At 37.4% G+C, this 15,342-nt stretch overlaps 1 protein-coding gene across 1 annotated transcript in view; it reads left to right on the top strand.

Moving 5' to 3' along the window:
- CEP83 (centrosomal protein 83) overlaps positions 1–15,342 on the top strand; it is a 113,391-nt gene that overhangs the window by 83,166 nt on the left and 14,883 nt on the right. The window contains 5 exon segments of the mRNA XM_021006437.2: positions 525–656; positions 5,652–5,766; positions 7,669–7,813; positions 7,927–8,076; positions 14,129–14,204. Coding sequence (XP_020862096.1) covers positions 525–656; positions 5,652–5,766; positions 7,669–7,813; positions 7,927–8,076; positions 14,129–14,204 — 618 coding nt within the window.

The following is a 15,342-nucleotide window of genomic DNA, read 5'->3' as shown; positions in this document are numbered from 1 at the left end:
TGCTTTTTATACATTCCCCTTATTTCAGGATTTCAGCTCCTGCTTCTTGTTCCTTCTCTCCCTGCCACCTTTCTGACTTGCTGCTTCTAGTCTGCTGTGGAGTTCCAAACCAAATAACAAAATTTGTTAGGATTTTTTATAAAACTATTGAAAGTAAAGTGTCTGAGTGACGACCTAAGGACTGTTGGTCTTGGAAATATTTATTTTGATTACTCATGGATCTCTTCCAATATGTACTAGTTATTGGCTGTGTTTTGAATGGTTGGACAGATATGATACTATTTTAGTACAGTAAGGAAGCTTTATCTCTGGATTTCTGTTATTTACATACATAGCTATGTGCGAATGTATATATTTGCATGAAAAAAGCTTTTGAAATTTTGATATATTTGTTACTTCTGCATTTTGGTATTTGTTTGTGTTATACCAACACACATTCTTCACTTGGATTTGTTGTATTTCAGATCAGTTATGGAAAAGGAATAAAGATTAAACCTTAAAATAACCTTGTGTTTTAACTAAAGGCAGAAAAACAGTCAGCCAAGCTTCAGTATGATCGAGTGGAGAAAGAACTACAATCAACTAATGAGCAAAACACCCTCTTAATTAGTAAACTGCACAAGGCTGAAAGAGAGATCACTGCATGGACCAGCAAAGTAAGAACTCTTGTTCGTTCTAAAATATACTTTAAGAAGACTGTTTTCAGACTGAAGAAAAAGTCATTCAGCTGTCTTTGAATCGTTCTGTGAAGTTGCAAATGCAGTAAAAATTCTTTCGCTGCTGTAGAATAGGAAAGTGATCTTTGTAAATAGAACGGTGTAGACTGTGTGGTAAGCAAGCTCCAACTACATTCTCCATTCTCTGCATGTATTTTTATTCTTTCAAATGATATAATGGCTTAAGTGCCTTGTGAGCAATTTTCAAACAAAAGTTTTCTCCTTATTTGTAAAATATGCTTTGAGATATAAAAACAAAAAAAAATATGTATCTTTCTGTGAGTCTTTTTTCTCCTTAAAATGTCTTCTCCCAACAAATAGGCGAATAATGTAAATAGTGCAAAGACATACATAACTGAAACTTGAAATAATAAATGGAAATTGGGAATGTAATGATAAAAGTATAGAATTACAGAATTAGAAGGTCTATGCATGAACAAAAATCCTCTGTACGATATCCAGGGCATATGTGGTACCGGGGAAAAAATGCTGGATTTCAGTGAGAATGCAGCAGGACTGTTACCTACCTTGTTTTTTATTCTCTATCTCTCTAATACATCCTAAAACAGTATTAGCAATTTTGGTTTGCCATTATTACACTACTGAGTCATTGAATTTGCACTCCATTAAAATTTTTAGCTCTTGTTTTACATGTACTGTTTGTTTTTTATTCTAGACTTAACAAACACCAAATAAATGAGAATTTCCATGTACAGAGTAAGACACAAAGAAGATTATATATGAAGCCATGAATTTCAGTTACATACAGTTTTGTTACCTACAGCTTGCTGAGGAACTGTTGGCTATTCCCTCCTGCCCCCCAGTCATGTACCTAAGTATAGGACTTCACCTTTATTCACAGTAAATTTTATCTTTATAGATGCCTTTTGAGGTCTTTTTGTATCTTGAACCTATCATCCAAAATGTTATCTTGACCATATCACCTAAAATGTTAGCAATCTCTCCCAGCTCGATATAATCTTCAAATTGGTTAAGTATGTCATCTTGGCCTTCTTTCAAGTCACTGATAAATGTATTGAATATCGCTTGACTAAATGCAGTTCTCCTTTATATTCTAGCAGAGGTAATTTTCTGTTGATTTGTTTGTTAATGAATGTTCTTTGAGTCCAGTTATTCAAATAGTTTTGGATATACTCAGTTACACTATCTTCTAGGCCACATATCTTCATTTTGTACAAAGGACAGAATGAAAAATTCTGTCAGATGCATCGATGACGTCCTCTATGGCTTCTCCCTGATCTGTCAGTATAGTAATGCCATCAGAAAAAGGAGTGATGTTCATTTACTGACCTCTTCTTGATGAAAACAAGCTGTGTGGTATCCTAGTGATCTTCACTTCCTTTTTGTAAATGCATGGGAGCAAAACAAATTCCCATGTCAAAGGATAGAATGTAAAAGGGAGTTTTTACATTAAAAAAAGAGTTAAAACCTGTGATTGGGGGAAGGGCATGGGGAACATAAGTGTGGCAATGGAGTGGAAACAGTTCTTCAGTTAACAAGAAATTAGTGTTCAGCAGATTCTTTCTCTTTCATTATGTTCTTCTGAAGAGGGAGGTGGGGCCCAAAGAGAGGAAGGAGCACAAGATGAGAGGGTTGAAATCTTAAGAGATTTAAGTAATACGGATAAACTTTTTTGAACTTCAAGAATGGCAGAATACAAGACTTTTTCCATAGGGTTTATATAGCAGGCCTCCACAGCCTGCAGCTTGTGGCCTGCCAAAGGATTTTGGGTGGTCTTCAAAAAACGTAGAGGAAGATATCCTCTACGTTCTTCACAGGCCACTCGAAATCCTTTGGTGTGCCTGCAGGCCTGAAGTATAGTATAAACTCAACAGAATACACATGTATAGGAAATGAATGTCAAGAATAGCTAAAAAATAATTACCCAAGAATTCAGAAGTGTATGATTCTGGTCACTCCAATTCACGTGATGGCCGTAATTCTTAGGTCGCTTGGCTAGTGAGTCCATGAATGTGGGGAGTTCAACCTCCTTGTGATCCAGAATGAGCGTCGCAAGGAGGGGACTCTTTCTAGACTCTCAGGCCCAGCGAGTCATCCTGCACAATCAGTGCTTGTTTGGCTACAGAAAGGATGAAGTGATACAACGTATGTCAATATGTGCATGTACACCAAGTTCAAAGTGCACTTCCTTTAAAAAGTATCGGTTATTCCCACTCAGGCACTGTGACTGAGAACTCAATGTTTTCCTCTATAGGGAATCGCATTTGAGTTTTGGGATCGCATTTGATAAACTATTTCTAGTCACAAGGATAGAAGATCTATTTTAAAATCCAACAAATGTTTACCCAGAATTCATTGACTTAGATATCAAACACACCCAGGTGTTCCTTTGCATCACAAACAGCCATTTGTTAAAATTGGAAAATGTCGACAACTTCAAGTTGTAAAGAAAACTGTGAACAATGTTTTTTGAAATATTTAAAATCTTAACTTCTTAATATATTTTTCTTCTATAAAAGCATTCAGATATAGCCTCAGGGATCAGAACTGTTCTGTCCCTGTACTGCTCAATTTATTTTGTGCAGTAATTTTCAATAACTCATTTAGATGTAAAGTGATCAGTGCCCCTTTAAAATCCCCGTGAAACAAGTCAACTCTTCGTGCTGTCAGTGGACAGAAGAAGCTAGAATGAATAACTGAATTGTTCTAATCCACCTGCATGCTGTTGGGGAGAGGAAACATTAGAAGGCATATAGCTCAAGAAAGGAGAAAGGCTAGGAAGTCCACAGGCCACAGATTTCTCATGTGAAAAGATGGACAAATCACATTGACTTGTGGCTTTTTCACCTCCTTTAGAGGAGACATGGGGGTTGCTGCCTCTGGACACAGAATCATACAAACTGCACATGTCTCTGGCCTGTCTACAGTCATGCTGGGTTGCAGCGGGCTCATTTGCCTGTGTAGGCACTGGTTTTGCAGTGGCCCTCTTTCTTGTCCATGTACTTAGCTAATTTTTGTGTATTTCAGGGTTGGAAGAAGTTTTTCTAGTTTCTCCTTGGATTTCTTGATCATTTTGCTTGGTGCAGATTTCAGATTTTTGCCAGAGTAGTTGTAGAAGATCTGGGTAGCCTGCCTCTGTTTGGGCAGCTGTCTTTGCTGGACGTTAGCATGAATGTCATTGAGCTGCTTTTTTATTCTTAAAGCACAAGGTTTAATGCTGTTTTTAAGTGTACCAGTTCATTTGGCGATAATTATCCCTGCCAGCTTTTGGAAATAATCACAGTGACTCACTGATTCCTCTGCCTTTTCCCTTATTTCTTTTAAGCCACCATTATGTTTAACTTTCCTTGTTGGAGCAGCCAGGAATCTTTAATGGCAGACATCCCTTTTCTCCAGTGAGGTTCTACTAAATCTAGTTCTGTCCGTCCTTGTCTTTAAGACTCTTTTCATTGGCTTATAGGTCCCCACTTGCTCTCAGAAAGGTGAGTTTGGCTTCTAAAGATAAAGTCTACTTAGTGTTCTCCTACCCTGTACCTTTCACATTTCACATATTTAAGGGACTTAATTGGAGGCACAGAATCTGAGGCTTATAACCCTTATTGAATATTTGAGAACTTACTTGGGATGGTAGTTTAATAGAGAGAACACTGGACTTGGAAGGATTAGGTTAAAGTTCTTGCTTCATCACATACTAGCTTTGTGACATTAAGTCCTCATTGAACAGGAGCCTCTCATGTATAAAATGGGGGTAATCATACTTTTTTTGGTTTGTTTTTTCTTTCTTGTGGTTTTTCCCTTTTGTTCTGATTCTTTCACAACATGAATAATGTGGAAATATGTTTAATATGATTGTTCGTGTATAGCCTATATCAGAATGCTTGCCGTTTTGGGGAAGGTGGAGAGAGGGAAGGAGAAGAAAATCTGGAACTCAAAATTTTGTAAAAATAAATGTTGAAAACTAAAATAAATCAATAAATAGATTTATAAAAAAGTTTTTAAAAAGTTAATGCAATCTTTATTGAGTATCCAAATCATAGCAGGTAATAGTTTCGCTGTACTTGAGAATGTTCAGATATCTACTAAACTAATCTGTCCAGCTCTGTCCACTATATTTTAAAGATATGGTTGTTATTTTGAAATATTTGAAAGCATTTTATGTGAATACAAATGGCAAAACTAAGACCATTCATTGAAAGGTAAGGATTATAGATTTTGATCAGTATAAAATGGAAGAACTTCCCAATAATTAGAGCTGTTTAAAAATTTAATAAACTCCTTTGCCAGTAAAAAAAAATGCTTAGGCTACCCTATCAAGCTATTTTGAGAATCAGATGATAATATATAAATTTGTGTGCGCGCATGCACACGCACATATTGTACTATGTAAAGCTAAGATAATATTACCTATACATTACTGATTTAACTGAGAGTCGTCGTGTAAGAAACAGGTGAAATACTTAGAAGAGTAAAGAAGATTAAAGAACTAAAAAATATGGAATCTGCTAATCAAAATTGTTTAGTGTAGAAAAAAGATGATTCAGGAATGACTCAATAATGAACTTCATTATTACATATTCATTATACAGAGAATGTTGATACAATAGTACACATAATGTTTAAGTATTTAACCTGGAGAGATTTAGACTAGAAAGAAATATTTCACAATGAGTATCATCAGGCCATGGCTTTGTTTGGTGAGAAAGTGTTTTGGATTCTCTTGAGCTTTAAAATGATATAGATTTAAATGACAGATTCTTGGATCTTATGAACTGGGTGAATTCACTTAAGTGACTTCCTAACATGGGATTGCTGAGTGAAGCTCTACCAGGGAGATAAATGTAGTAGGTTGCTGTTAGCCAGAGCATAGTCTTATCAAAAGCTGTGTGACAGTATGTGTGTGTGCTCTCATTAATAAGAAAATGACTAATAATTTTACTTTCAAATTACCAACAGGTTGAAGAACTTAAACATTCAAACAAATTAGAAATAGCAGATATCAAACTGGAGGCAGCCAGAACTAAGAGTGAAATAGAAAGAGAAAGGAACAAGATTCAAAGTCAAGTGGATGGTAAGTATTTCCTTTATTTACACATGCTAAATCAAGTTTCCAGCTTGATTGTTTTATACCTCCACTGATAGATCTAGGGTATTCAAATTGTTACTTTATTTTTATTTGTACCAACATCCAGTTTCATGACACTTTGTATGAATGTTGGTTTTTGTACTAAATTATAATATCTAGATGGTTTGGTTATGAATGTTTCCAATTAGGTTCTATACCTTTTAGGTTTTATTGTCTTAAACTTATTTTGAGGTTATGGTCATATGACTTATTTTTTTCTGTCCTCACTATTCCATGATCTCCTTCATTTTTCATGCAAAGATTGGACTTGATACTTGAGAACCATGATTGGACTTTTAAGTGCTCCTGAATTGCTCTCCACCTCATAGTAAATGAGATACTCCTTAGCCCCATTGTTTTATTGATAAATATGATGTATATGTGTGTGTGTGTGTGTGTATAAATATATATATATATACATATATATATATTTATACACACACACATACATATATATATATATATATATATCATATTTATATGGCATCTACCAAATAAAGGGATCTATCTCCATGAATGTATGTGTGTAGATAGATAGATAGATAGAGATATGTATAGATACATATATATATGGCATCTACCAAATAAAGGGATCTACCTCCATGAGTTTTTTTTCCTTCCCCTAAAGTCAACATCCCTGGCAGTCTGCGTGTGGTGAGATTGCTGTGGGCTTGATTGTCCTCCAGGTTGTGAAGGAGCCAGCTTGGAATAGTTTGATTGTTAAATTTTCAGTGGGAGCATTTTTACCTTGAAAATTGGCCAAAGCTATAAACCAGAGATGAATTTATTGTATTGTTGATTGTCCACACTTAAGAAAGCATTAGTACTGCAGGGCAAAATGAAAAGTGTGCTGTTCATGCTTTACTTTTACTAGCGCTCTCCTGATCCTTTAGGAGGCTGGTTTGGCACCAGGTCATTGCTGGTCTGAGGCTTCCATGTTTCAGAGCAAAGCTGTGGCAGTTCTTGGAGTCCGTTTTATCTTGGATGCTACATTTGACTAGAGGTGGATCTCCCATTTTAGGCTGAGGACCATGTCAGTCTCCTCAGGGGGCTTTAGACCTTGTTGAAAGTGTTGCTTGTGAATTATTTGGGTACAACCATCATGAATCATTTAATTGAACTGGCTTGGGTGCATAGTTTTTGTTGTATGTCTCTAGTTAATATTGAACCATGAGTATTGGTTAAGTTTTCTCAGGGTTTTTTCTCTGTTCTGTGTGTTGACTTTTGTGACGTTGAGTTAGATATTAATGTACCTTTGTTTTTCCATTTATGAAATAGAATATTTGTCCTTTTAGGAAAACTAAAGATAAGTATTAGAGTAAGTCTGTTTGGAAAAGCATTGGGAAATTCTAAGAGCCAATGTAAATTTTTTTTTCCTTCTCTTCATAGAGTCATTAGGCAAGAAATGGGTCTTTTTTATTAAACCTAATGAAAATTTACCCCTTATTCTTTGTCTTACAATAATTCCGCACTTAGGGTCTTCTTTATATGTGAAATTAATTTATAACAAAGCCCTTTTCATAATGAAAACTCCCTGAATGGGACTTTGAAGATGAAGGTGAAAGATATGTCAGTATTTTTGGTTTTAACAGTTGACACAGATTAACTCTTAAGATTTGTTCTCCTTGAGTTTTCTTATGTTAAGGAGAATTTATTGATACTTTAAAGAACTTACTGAAATTGAAATTATATGTTCAGAGGGACAGTTATTCACTGTTAGTTTGAAAAGTTGTATTTTTAATTTTTTTTTTAACCAGCGTCTGTGAATGCCTGTTAAACCCAATTTTTAAGTTAATGGTAATGATGAAGACTATTCTTTTTTTCCTTCTTTAAAAACCAACCAACCAGGACTGCAGTCAGACAATGAAATCCTCAAGTCAACTATTGAACGCCACAAAACGCTTTTATTAGAAAAGGACCGTGAATTAGTACGGAAAGTACAAGCTGCCAAAGAAGAAGGTTACCAAAAACTAGCAGCCTTGCAAGATGAAAAGTAAGGGCTTAAATACCTTGTTTTGTTTTAAATCTCCTCGTAAATGAAAACATTTTGTTGCCGTCTTATCCTTATTGTGGTTCTTTTAACATAATTATCGTCTGTCATTTCAGGCTAGAACTTGAGAACAAATTAGCAGATTTAGAGAAAATTAAAGTGGAACAAGATGTCTGGAGACAATCTGAAAAGGATCAGTATGAAGAGAAAGTGCGGGCTTCACAGATGGCAGAAGAGTCAGCCAAGAGGGAGCTGCAGAGTATTAGGTTACATCTGTGTCCATATATCTTCTTTATTCTAAAGCTCTAGTGACTGTTCTAACTGGGCATGTTCAAGCCACATAACCCTCTTTTGAGGTACCACATTCATTACATGAAAAGAGTGTAATAGACTTTTGGAAGTGGGGTTCTTGATTAGGAAGATTAACTCTTCATGTTAAGTCAATGAGTCTAGAATGATAATTCTAGAAGGAACCTGGAGATGTTCTTTAGGGTAGCCCCCTGCTTGGAGGAGTGTCAGTGTCAAAATCAGGCCAGCCACATGATTGTATATTGTCTTTTTGAAAATCTCCAGGAAGTGAGTATATATATACCTTTATGGAGCCTGCTTCAGTGTTTCATTGCTCAGTTGTTTAAAAAGTCATTCCCTTGTGCACTTAGACTCTTTTCTGCTGCAATTTAATCTTCCACTTACTCTACTCTTACTGTCTTACATGTCTACATGGAGAATTACTGCCTAGCATTCGCAAACACTTATTTACTCATACAGTAATGAACTTGACCCTTAGTTTTCTCTTTCCTAAGCAAAATAGTCCCCTTTTAACTTTGCTTTATATTAATCATTTTGGTCACGATTTTACATCCCTTTCTATTTCTCTACCTCCTTTAAAGGATTTGACATATATTAAGTACAGTGCAGGAATTATTCTCCAGGTTTTTTGCATGTGTCTATCTTAGCGTATCTAATGTGTCTCAATACTGATTTGACTTTTTTTTAATAAACTATGCTGCGTTTCAGACTCAGCAGGTTAGCCGCATCTGTTGTTTTTTTTTAAATTTTGTTTGACTGTGGTTAAGAACAAATAACACAGAAACATAATTCAGATATCACTGATGTAGAATATGTGATGATTTAGAAGGGGCTAGCTGGAAGTATAGTGGAAAAAAAGATTATTAAATTCTTGAATAATATAAAAGAATTTGTTTCCAGCTGAAGGAAATAAACAATTTTTATGTAACCATAGAAAGATGCATTTATCAATCAATCATCAAGTATTTATTAAACTTCTTTGTGTGCTTAGGGATAGAAGTGAAAAAAATGAGAGCTTATGTGTGGGCACTATAATTATTAGATAAATAGAAGTTGCTTGGGCTTTTGCTTTGGTTTGTTAATTACAAATCATTCTTATCACTTCATTAAAGCAGGATCTCAGTGGCTTGCTCTTCTTGGCTAGTTTCAAGTCCTGCATGTTCTTAACAGTAATAAAACAAGTTTCTCTAAAACATTTTAGACTGCGTTAATGAAGCTTCACCATACTTACACTTTAGTCAGTCTTCCCCTTCTGTTTTTGTATTTTTTTTTTTGCCCCTAAGTATATTGCCTTTTAATATGTCCTAGTATTGTGTTGACTTTTTTTTGTTTGTTTGTGATTTTTTGGGGCTAGGTAATGGGGTTAAGTGACTTGCCCAGGGTCACACAGCTAGTAAGTGTTATGTGTCTGAAGCCGGATTTGAACTCAGGTCCTCATGAATCCAGGGCCAGTGCTCTATCCACTGCACCACCTAGCTGCCCCAACTTTTTTCATAATAATACATTTGTGATTCATAAGGTCAACTACATCTTCCAATTCTTTTTCAGTTTCCTCATTTATAAAGTGGTGTTGAAATAATGGCATCTACCTCATAGGGTTGTTGTGAGGATCAAATAAAATAATAGACATAAAATACTTTGAAAACTTTTAAAGTACCAAATATGTGTTAGCTAGTCTATAAAGAAAAACATGCAAGATTCATTTAAAGCAATTGAAAGATCACCTTGGAGGGCTTGGCCCTAGTAGCTCAAATAGTCTTCTGGGGGAGGGAGTTCTTAAGCTGGTCTTGATGGAAACCAGGGATTCTAAGATTCTGAGAGCAGGAAGGAGAGCATTGTAGGCATGACAAACAGTTCAGAGGTACAGTCAAGAAACGGGAGTGTCATGTTCCAGGAGCAGCAAGTATTATGAGTGTATGACTGGATCACAGAGTATGTGGAGAGGAATAGAATGCAAGAAGATTGGAAAGGGATGGTAGTAAGGAGCCAGGTCGTGGGAAGCTTCACATGTCAGTCAGATCCTGGAGGTAACAGGGGCCCACTGGAGCTCTTTGAACAGGGTTGGGGGGCGGTGAAATGACTAGACCCATTCATTAGGAAAATCTCTTTGGCAGCAGGGTAGATAAATAATAAATGGATTGGAGTGGTGGAAGGGCAGGGAGGCGAGGGAGAACAATTAGAAGGTGATTGCAGTAGTCTTAGGGGGAGGTAATAAGGACCTGAGCTAGGATGGTGACTAGAAGTAGACAGAAAGAGAATACATATGAGAGATGTTGTAGGGAAAGAAATTGCAAGAGTTGGCAATGGATAGTATATGTGGGATAGATAAGGGGGAGAGAGAGCAGCTAAGGATAACGCTGAAATAGTGAACTTGGCAGTCGAAAGGGTACTTGTCCTTGGCAGTAATAGGGAATTTCAGAAGGCTGAAGGGTTTAGGGGGAAAGGGGATGATGGAGTAGGAGAAAGTAGCATAGCCCAGCTCTCTTCACGTTTACTCCAACAAAAATCTAAGAAGGATGCCAGATTGAGTAGTGTTTGGGAAATCTATGAGAAACCATAGTTGGTCATTTATCCATCCCAAGATCACAACTTTAGCCCATAGGCAAGTGACCATGGCAAGATTTGTGGAAGAAGGACGGGTCAGTCTGACCCTAAAGATGGATTTTGGCTTCAGCCCACTGACACATCTCTGACATTGTGACACATCCCTGGGGTAAGTCACCAAGGCTAGTGGCTGTGGTTCCAGCAGTTGGCCTATAGCTCTATTGCTCTGACCATGTGGAGCCTTCTGGCTAACTGAGAAAGGTAGAGATCAATATCTGATGGAGTTTCACCCAGAGGCAAGTCTGTAGTTGTGTTGCAGGGGATCTATATGCAGGACCTATAATCTGGAAAGCTCATCTAAGAGGGCAGTGATCAGTCCTTGCTCAAGATCAGACTGCTTAGAGCCCACTGGAAGTTCTCCTGGTTTTTACTTAAACTGTCCTTGATGAATATGGCAGTTGTTACCCGGAAAACACATTGCAAGATCCCCAGAGAAATACACATCAGGACTAACTGAGGCCCTGGATTGCATTCCTGCTAGAAGTGCACAGACTGTGGCCTGACCATAAAGCCCCAGTTTGAGAAGTAAAACTGGAGGAAGGAGTCAACAGCAACAAAAGATTTCCATGACAAAAAGCTGCTATGGATCTAGGGATGTCCAAGACATGTACACATACCCAGAAGAGGAAAACAGTTCTGCAATGTACAGGCAAAGCCTTAAAGAACATAGCTTAGCCACCAAGTCATTAGAATTCCCAGAAGAAATAAAGCAAGAGTTTTTAAAAGAGTTTAAAACGAAGTGAAATAAATGAAATGAGCGCTAGAGAAAATTATTGGGAAAGTAGTGACAGGTTTGAAGGACAGATTGAAAGTGAGAGTCCATGAGAAAATAAGAAATATTAAAAACAAAGTCAGAAGACTGAAAAAATAGAAGCAAATGTAGATAACCACCATTTAATGATGTAATATTATAAATATTATCATGTAAATGCTATCAAAAGCAACTGACCTAAAAACAGATCAAGGAGCGGTAATTTAAGATTTACTGAACTATAAGATGGCCATGACCAAAAAGAAAGATTTAGATTTAAGAAATGATGAAAGAAAACTGTTTAGATTTATCAGAATCAAAGGACAAAGAGCAAATGGAAAGAATCTACCAGTTACTTCCTGAAATCAGTCCTAAAATGAAAACTCCCAAGGACATCATAGCCAAAATACAAGAAGTTCTGTTTTGGGGTGCCTACAGGAAACCCAGTCTGAAATACCCAACAGGCAGCTGGGAATTCCAAAATGGAACTCAGGAGGGGACTCAGAGGGCCAAAGAAACCCGGGACTCATAGAGATGATAATTGAATTCCTCTGGGCCAGAGTAGAGCCTTGGGGGAGGGCACCTATGGTCAGTGGGTGTAACCTGGATGAAGGTCCAACAAGAGAGATTCAGAAGGATCGATGACACAGGTTGGAGGAGAATGAAGAGAAAGTGGAATTAGGAAAACTCCAAGAGATTATTTAGGAGGAGGGGGTGGTCAGCAGTATGACATGCTAGTGAGAGGTCAAGAAGGTTGAGGTTTGAGATGAGGTCTTTATCTTGGATAATTGGTAACTTAATTCTTTTTTTCCAATTACATGTAAAAATAATTTTTAACATTTGTTCTTTAAAATTTTGAGTTGAAATTCTCTCGCTCCCCTCCTTGAGAAGGCAAGCATTTTGATATAGGTTATACATATGCAGTCATGTAAAACATATTTCCATAGTAGTCATATTGTGAAAGAAAACACAGACCAGAAAAAAAAAGGAAATAGAGTCTAAAAAAGTATGCTTTGATTTGTATTCTGAGTCCCATCAGTTTTCTCTCTGGAGGTGGATGGCATTTTTTATAAGTCCATTCAGTGTCTTGAATCTTTGTATTGCTAAGAACAGCCAAGTTGTTCACAGATGATCGTTATAAAATATTTCCATTACTGTGCACAGTGTTCTCCTGGTTCTGTTCACTTCACTTTGTCTCAATTCATATAAGTCTTCCCAGGTGTTTCTGAAACCATCCTGCTCAGCATGTCTTATAGCACAATAGTATTCCATCATAATCATATACCACAGTTTGTTTGGCTGTTCCCAAATTGATGGACATCCCCTCAATTTCCAGTTCTTTGCCACCACTAAGAGCTGCTATAAATATTTTTGTACATATCGGTTCTTTTCCTTTTTCTTTGCTCTCTTTGGGATACAGACCTAGTAGTGATATTGCTGGGTCAAAGGGTATGTATGTTTTATAAGCTCTTTGGGCATAGTTCCAAATTGCTCTCCAGAATGGTGGGATTGCTTCACAACTCTACTAACAATGCATTAGTGTCCCAATTTTCCCACGTCCCCTCCAACATTTATCATTTTCCTTTTCTGTCATATTAGCCAGTCTGATAGGTGTGAGGTGGTACCTCAGAGTTGTTTCAGTTCGCATTTCTCTAATCAATAGTGGTGATTTAGAGCGTTTTTTCATATCACTATAGATAGCTTTGATTTCTTCTGAAAACTTCCTGTTCATGTCCTTATCAATTGGGGAATGTCTTGTAGTCTTATGAATTTGACTCGGCTTTCAATATATTTGAGAGATGGGCCTTTATTAGAGAAACATGCCATAATTTTTTTTTACAGTTATGATGACTCTGTATTTCCCTTCATCCTATTTCTTCTTGTTTATCCTTCTCTTTCTCTCCTTATATCCTGTCCCCCTATTTTTAGCCAGCTCTTCACCTTCACACTGAACAGCCTAGGCTGTTTTGCTCCTTATCGAGACTCCCCTGAAAGAGGGATCCTTCAGACTCTGGGTGCTTATTTCATCCCCAAGTTATTTCACTCTATTACCACCACAACTGACCACAGCTGTGGCTCAGGAGATAAATTTTAGGGAATTTTCAGAGGTTAAATGAATTTCCCAGGGTCAGATTTAGCAAGTGCTGGAGGCATGATTTGAACCCACATCTTCCTGGTTGTAAGTACAGGGCTATTCACAATGCCTCACTCTCTCATAGCAGCAAATGGCCCAGTGAGTGGTGTAGAAAATAAATGCTGTGAGTTGGAGGAGGAAAGAGACAGAGCCATTTAAACAGTAAAACTCTGCTCCCTAGGCTAACCATTCTGTCTATAGAGAGACTTGTATATGTGCGCCCATGCGGGATCCCCACTTTCCTCTTCCTCGTGACAGCTGACGTTTTGATCAGAATATCTAAGGTGCTCCTTCCCACTTTTGTGTCAGCCTGCACCTCGAGAACTGAGGTTACATGTGGTAGTGCCTCCCAGGGCATGTAGGGTACAGTGCAGTGACTGAGCAGGATGGTCTTTCCATAAAGATGGAATGACCTTTCAATATCCGACTTTACTAACAACTTACCATTGGACTATAAATTGTTAATTCATCGTACCGTCAGTTCTTAATAACGTTCTTTGTCGCATTGTCAAATGTTTAGAATGAAGCTTCAGCAGCAGATGATTGCTAATGAGAACGTAGAAAAAGAAAAAACTGAAAATGCTGATCTTAAACAGGTAAGAGCCTATAGGTGTTGGTTAACATTTTAATTGCTTGTTTAAAGATCTCCAGGATTCAGACAATCTCAGCTAAGTCAGTAAGCATTTATTAATCACCTGCTATGTGCCCCACACTGCACTGAGGGCTGTGGATACAAAAAGAGGCAAAAGACAGTCACCTGCCTCAGTGGGGTGGAGCATCTTTAGATTTAAGATGTCAGCATTGTAAAAACCCCATCCCTGTAGTTGTTGATACGCCGGTGAGTTTGATTTCTAAAGTTTCAGCTTTAGTTTAGGAAGTTGCTGTTGCCCTCTGGTATTTTCTTAAGATAACTTATCTACTGATCTGTAATCAAGTACTGTCTCGTTCCAAACCACAGCTCCAGATTGCATAGGATGTTAAGTTACTGCAGGTGAGTCACAGGCAACTCTAGTTTTGTTTTGTTTTTTGTTTTATTATTTCTTCTTGTACCCTCAAGAGCTAAGGCAATATGGTATCTTCAGAAATGTTAATTTTATCATTAAAAATTTCAGACAGAAAACAAGAGATTCGTATGAGATCTTACGCTGCTTGAAAGTGAAAGGGAAGAGCAACTCCTTTTGGGGATCCTGCATAGTACGTCATGTGGATGCTTGGCCACATTGCATTCCAATGCAGTTAGTTTCTGAATCATAATTGAGTGGTTGTGGAGGAGTTGACTGGTATTGGTTGCTTTTAGCCTTATCAGCCGGTGGCTCATGAGGGTGTTTTAAAACTGCCAGTTCATCTAGCTGTCATGCAGAATGATATTTGCAACTGTGGCTAAAGAAAGCTATGTAGTTCTTCATTCCATGAGAGGGGAGAGAGCAGAGACCATTTCGTGTGTTCTGTGGACATTTGTTTGCTAAGTATGCACACACCTGCATTATTTGTTTTTTTGTTATACATACAACTACAAGTCTATAGCAATGCTTTCCAAAATATTTTGATTGTGTACCCCATCAGAAAAAAAAATTGAGCATACCCCTAATATATGTATATCTTTTTATAAATTGAGGGGCAGGTAGGTAGCTCAGTGGATAGAGTGCTGCGCCTGGAGTCAGTTCAAATCTGACCTCAGATACTTACTAGCTGTGTGACCCTGGGCAAGTCACTTCACCCTATTTGCCTCAGTTT

The sequence above is a fragment of the Phascolarctos cinereus genome, unplaced genomic scaffold (assembly GCF_003287225.1).
Source record: "Phascolarctos cinereus isolate Bilbo 61053 unplaced genomic scaffold, phaCin_HiC Scaffold_1;HRSCAF=81, whole genome shotgun sequence".
Taxonomy (NCBI): domain Eukaryota; kingdom Metazoa; phylum Chordata; class Mammalia; order Diprotodontia; family Phascolarctidae; genus Phascolarctos; species Phascolarctos cinereus.
This window is presented reverse-complemented; position numbering and strand designations above follow the sequence as displayed.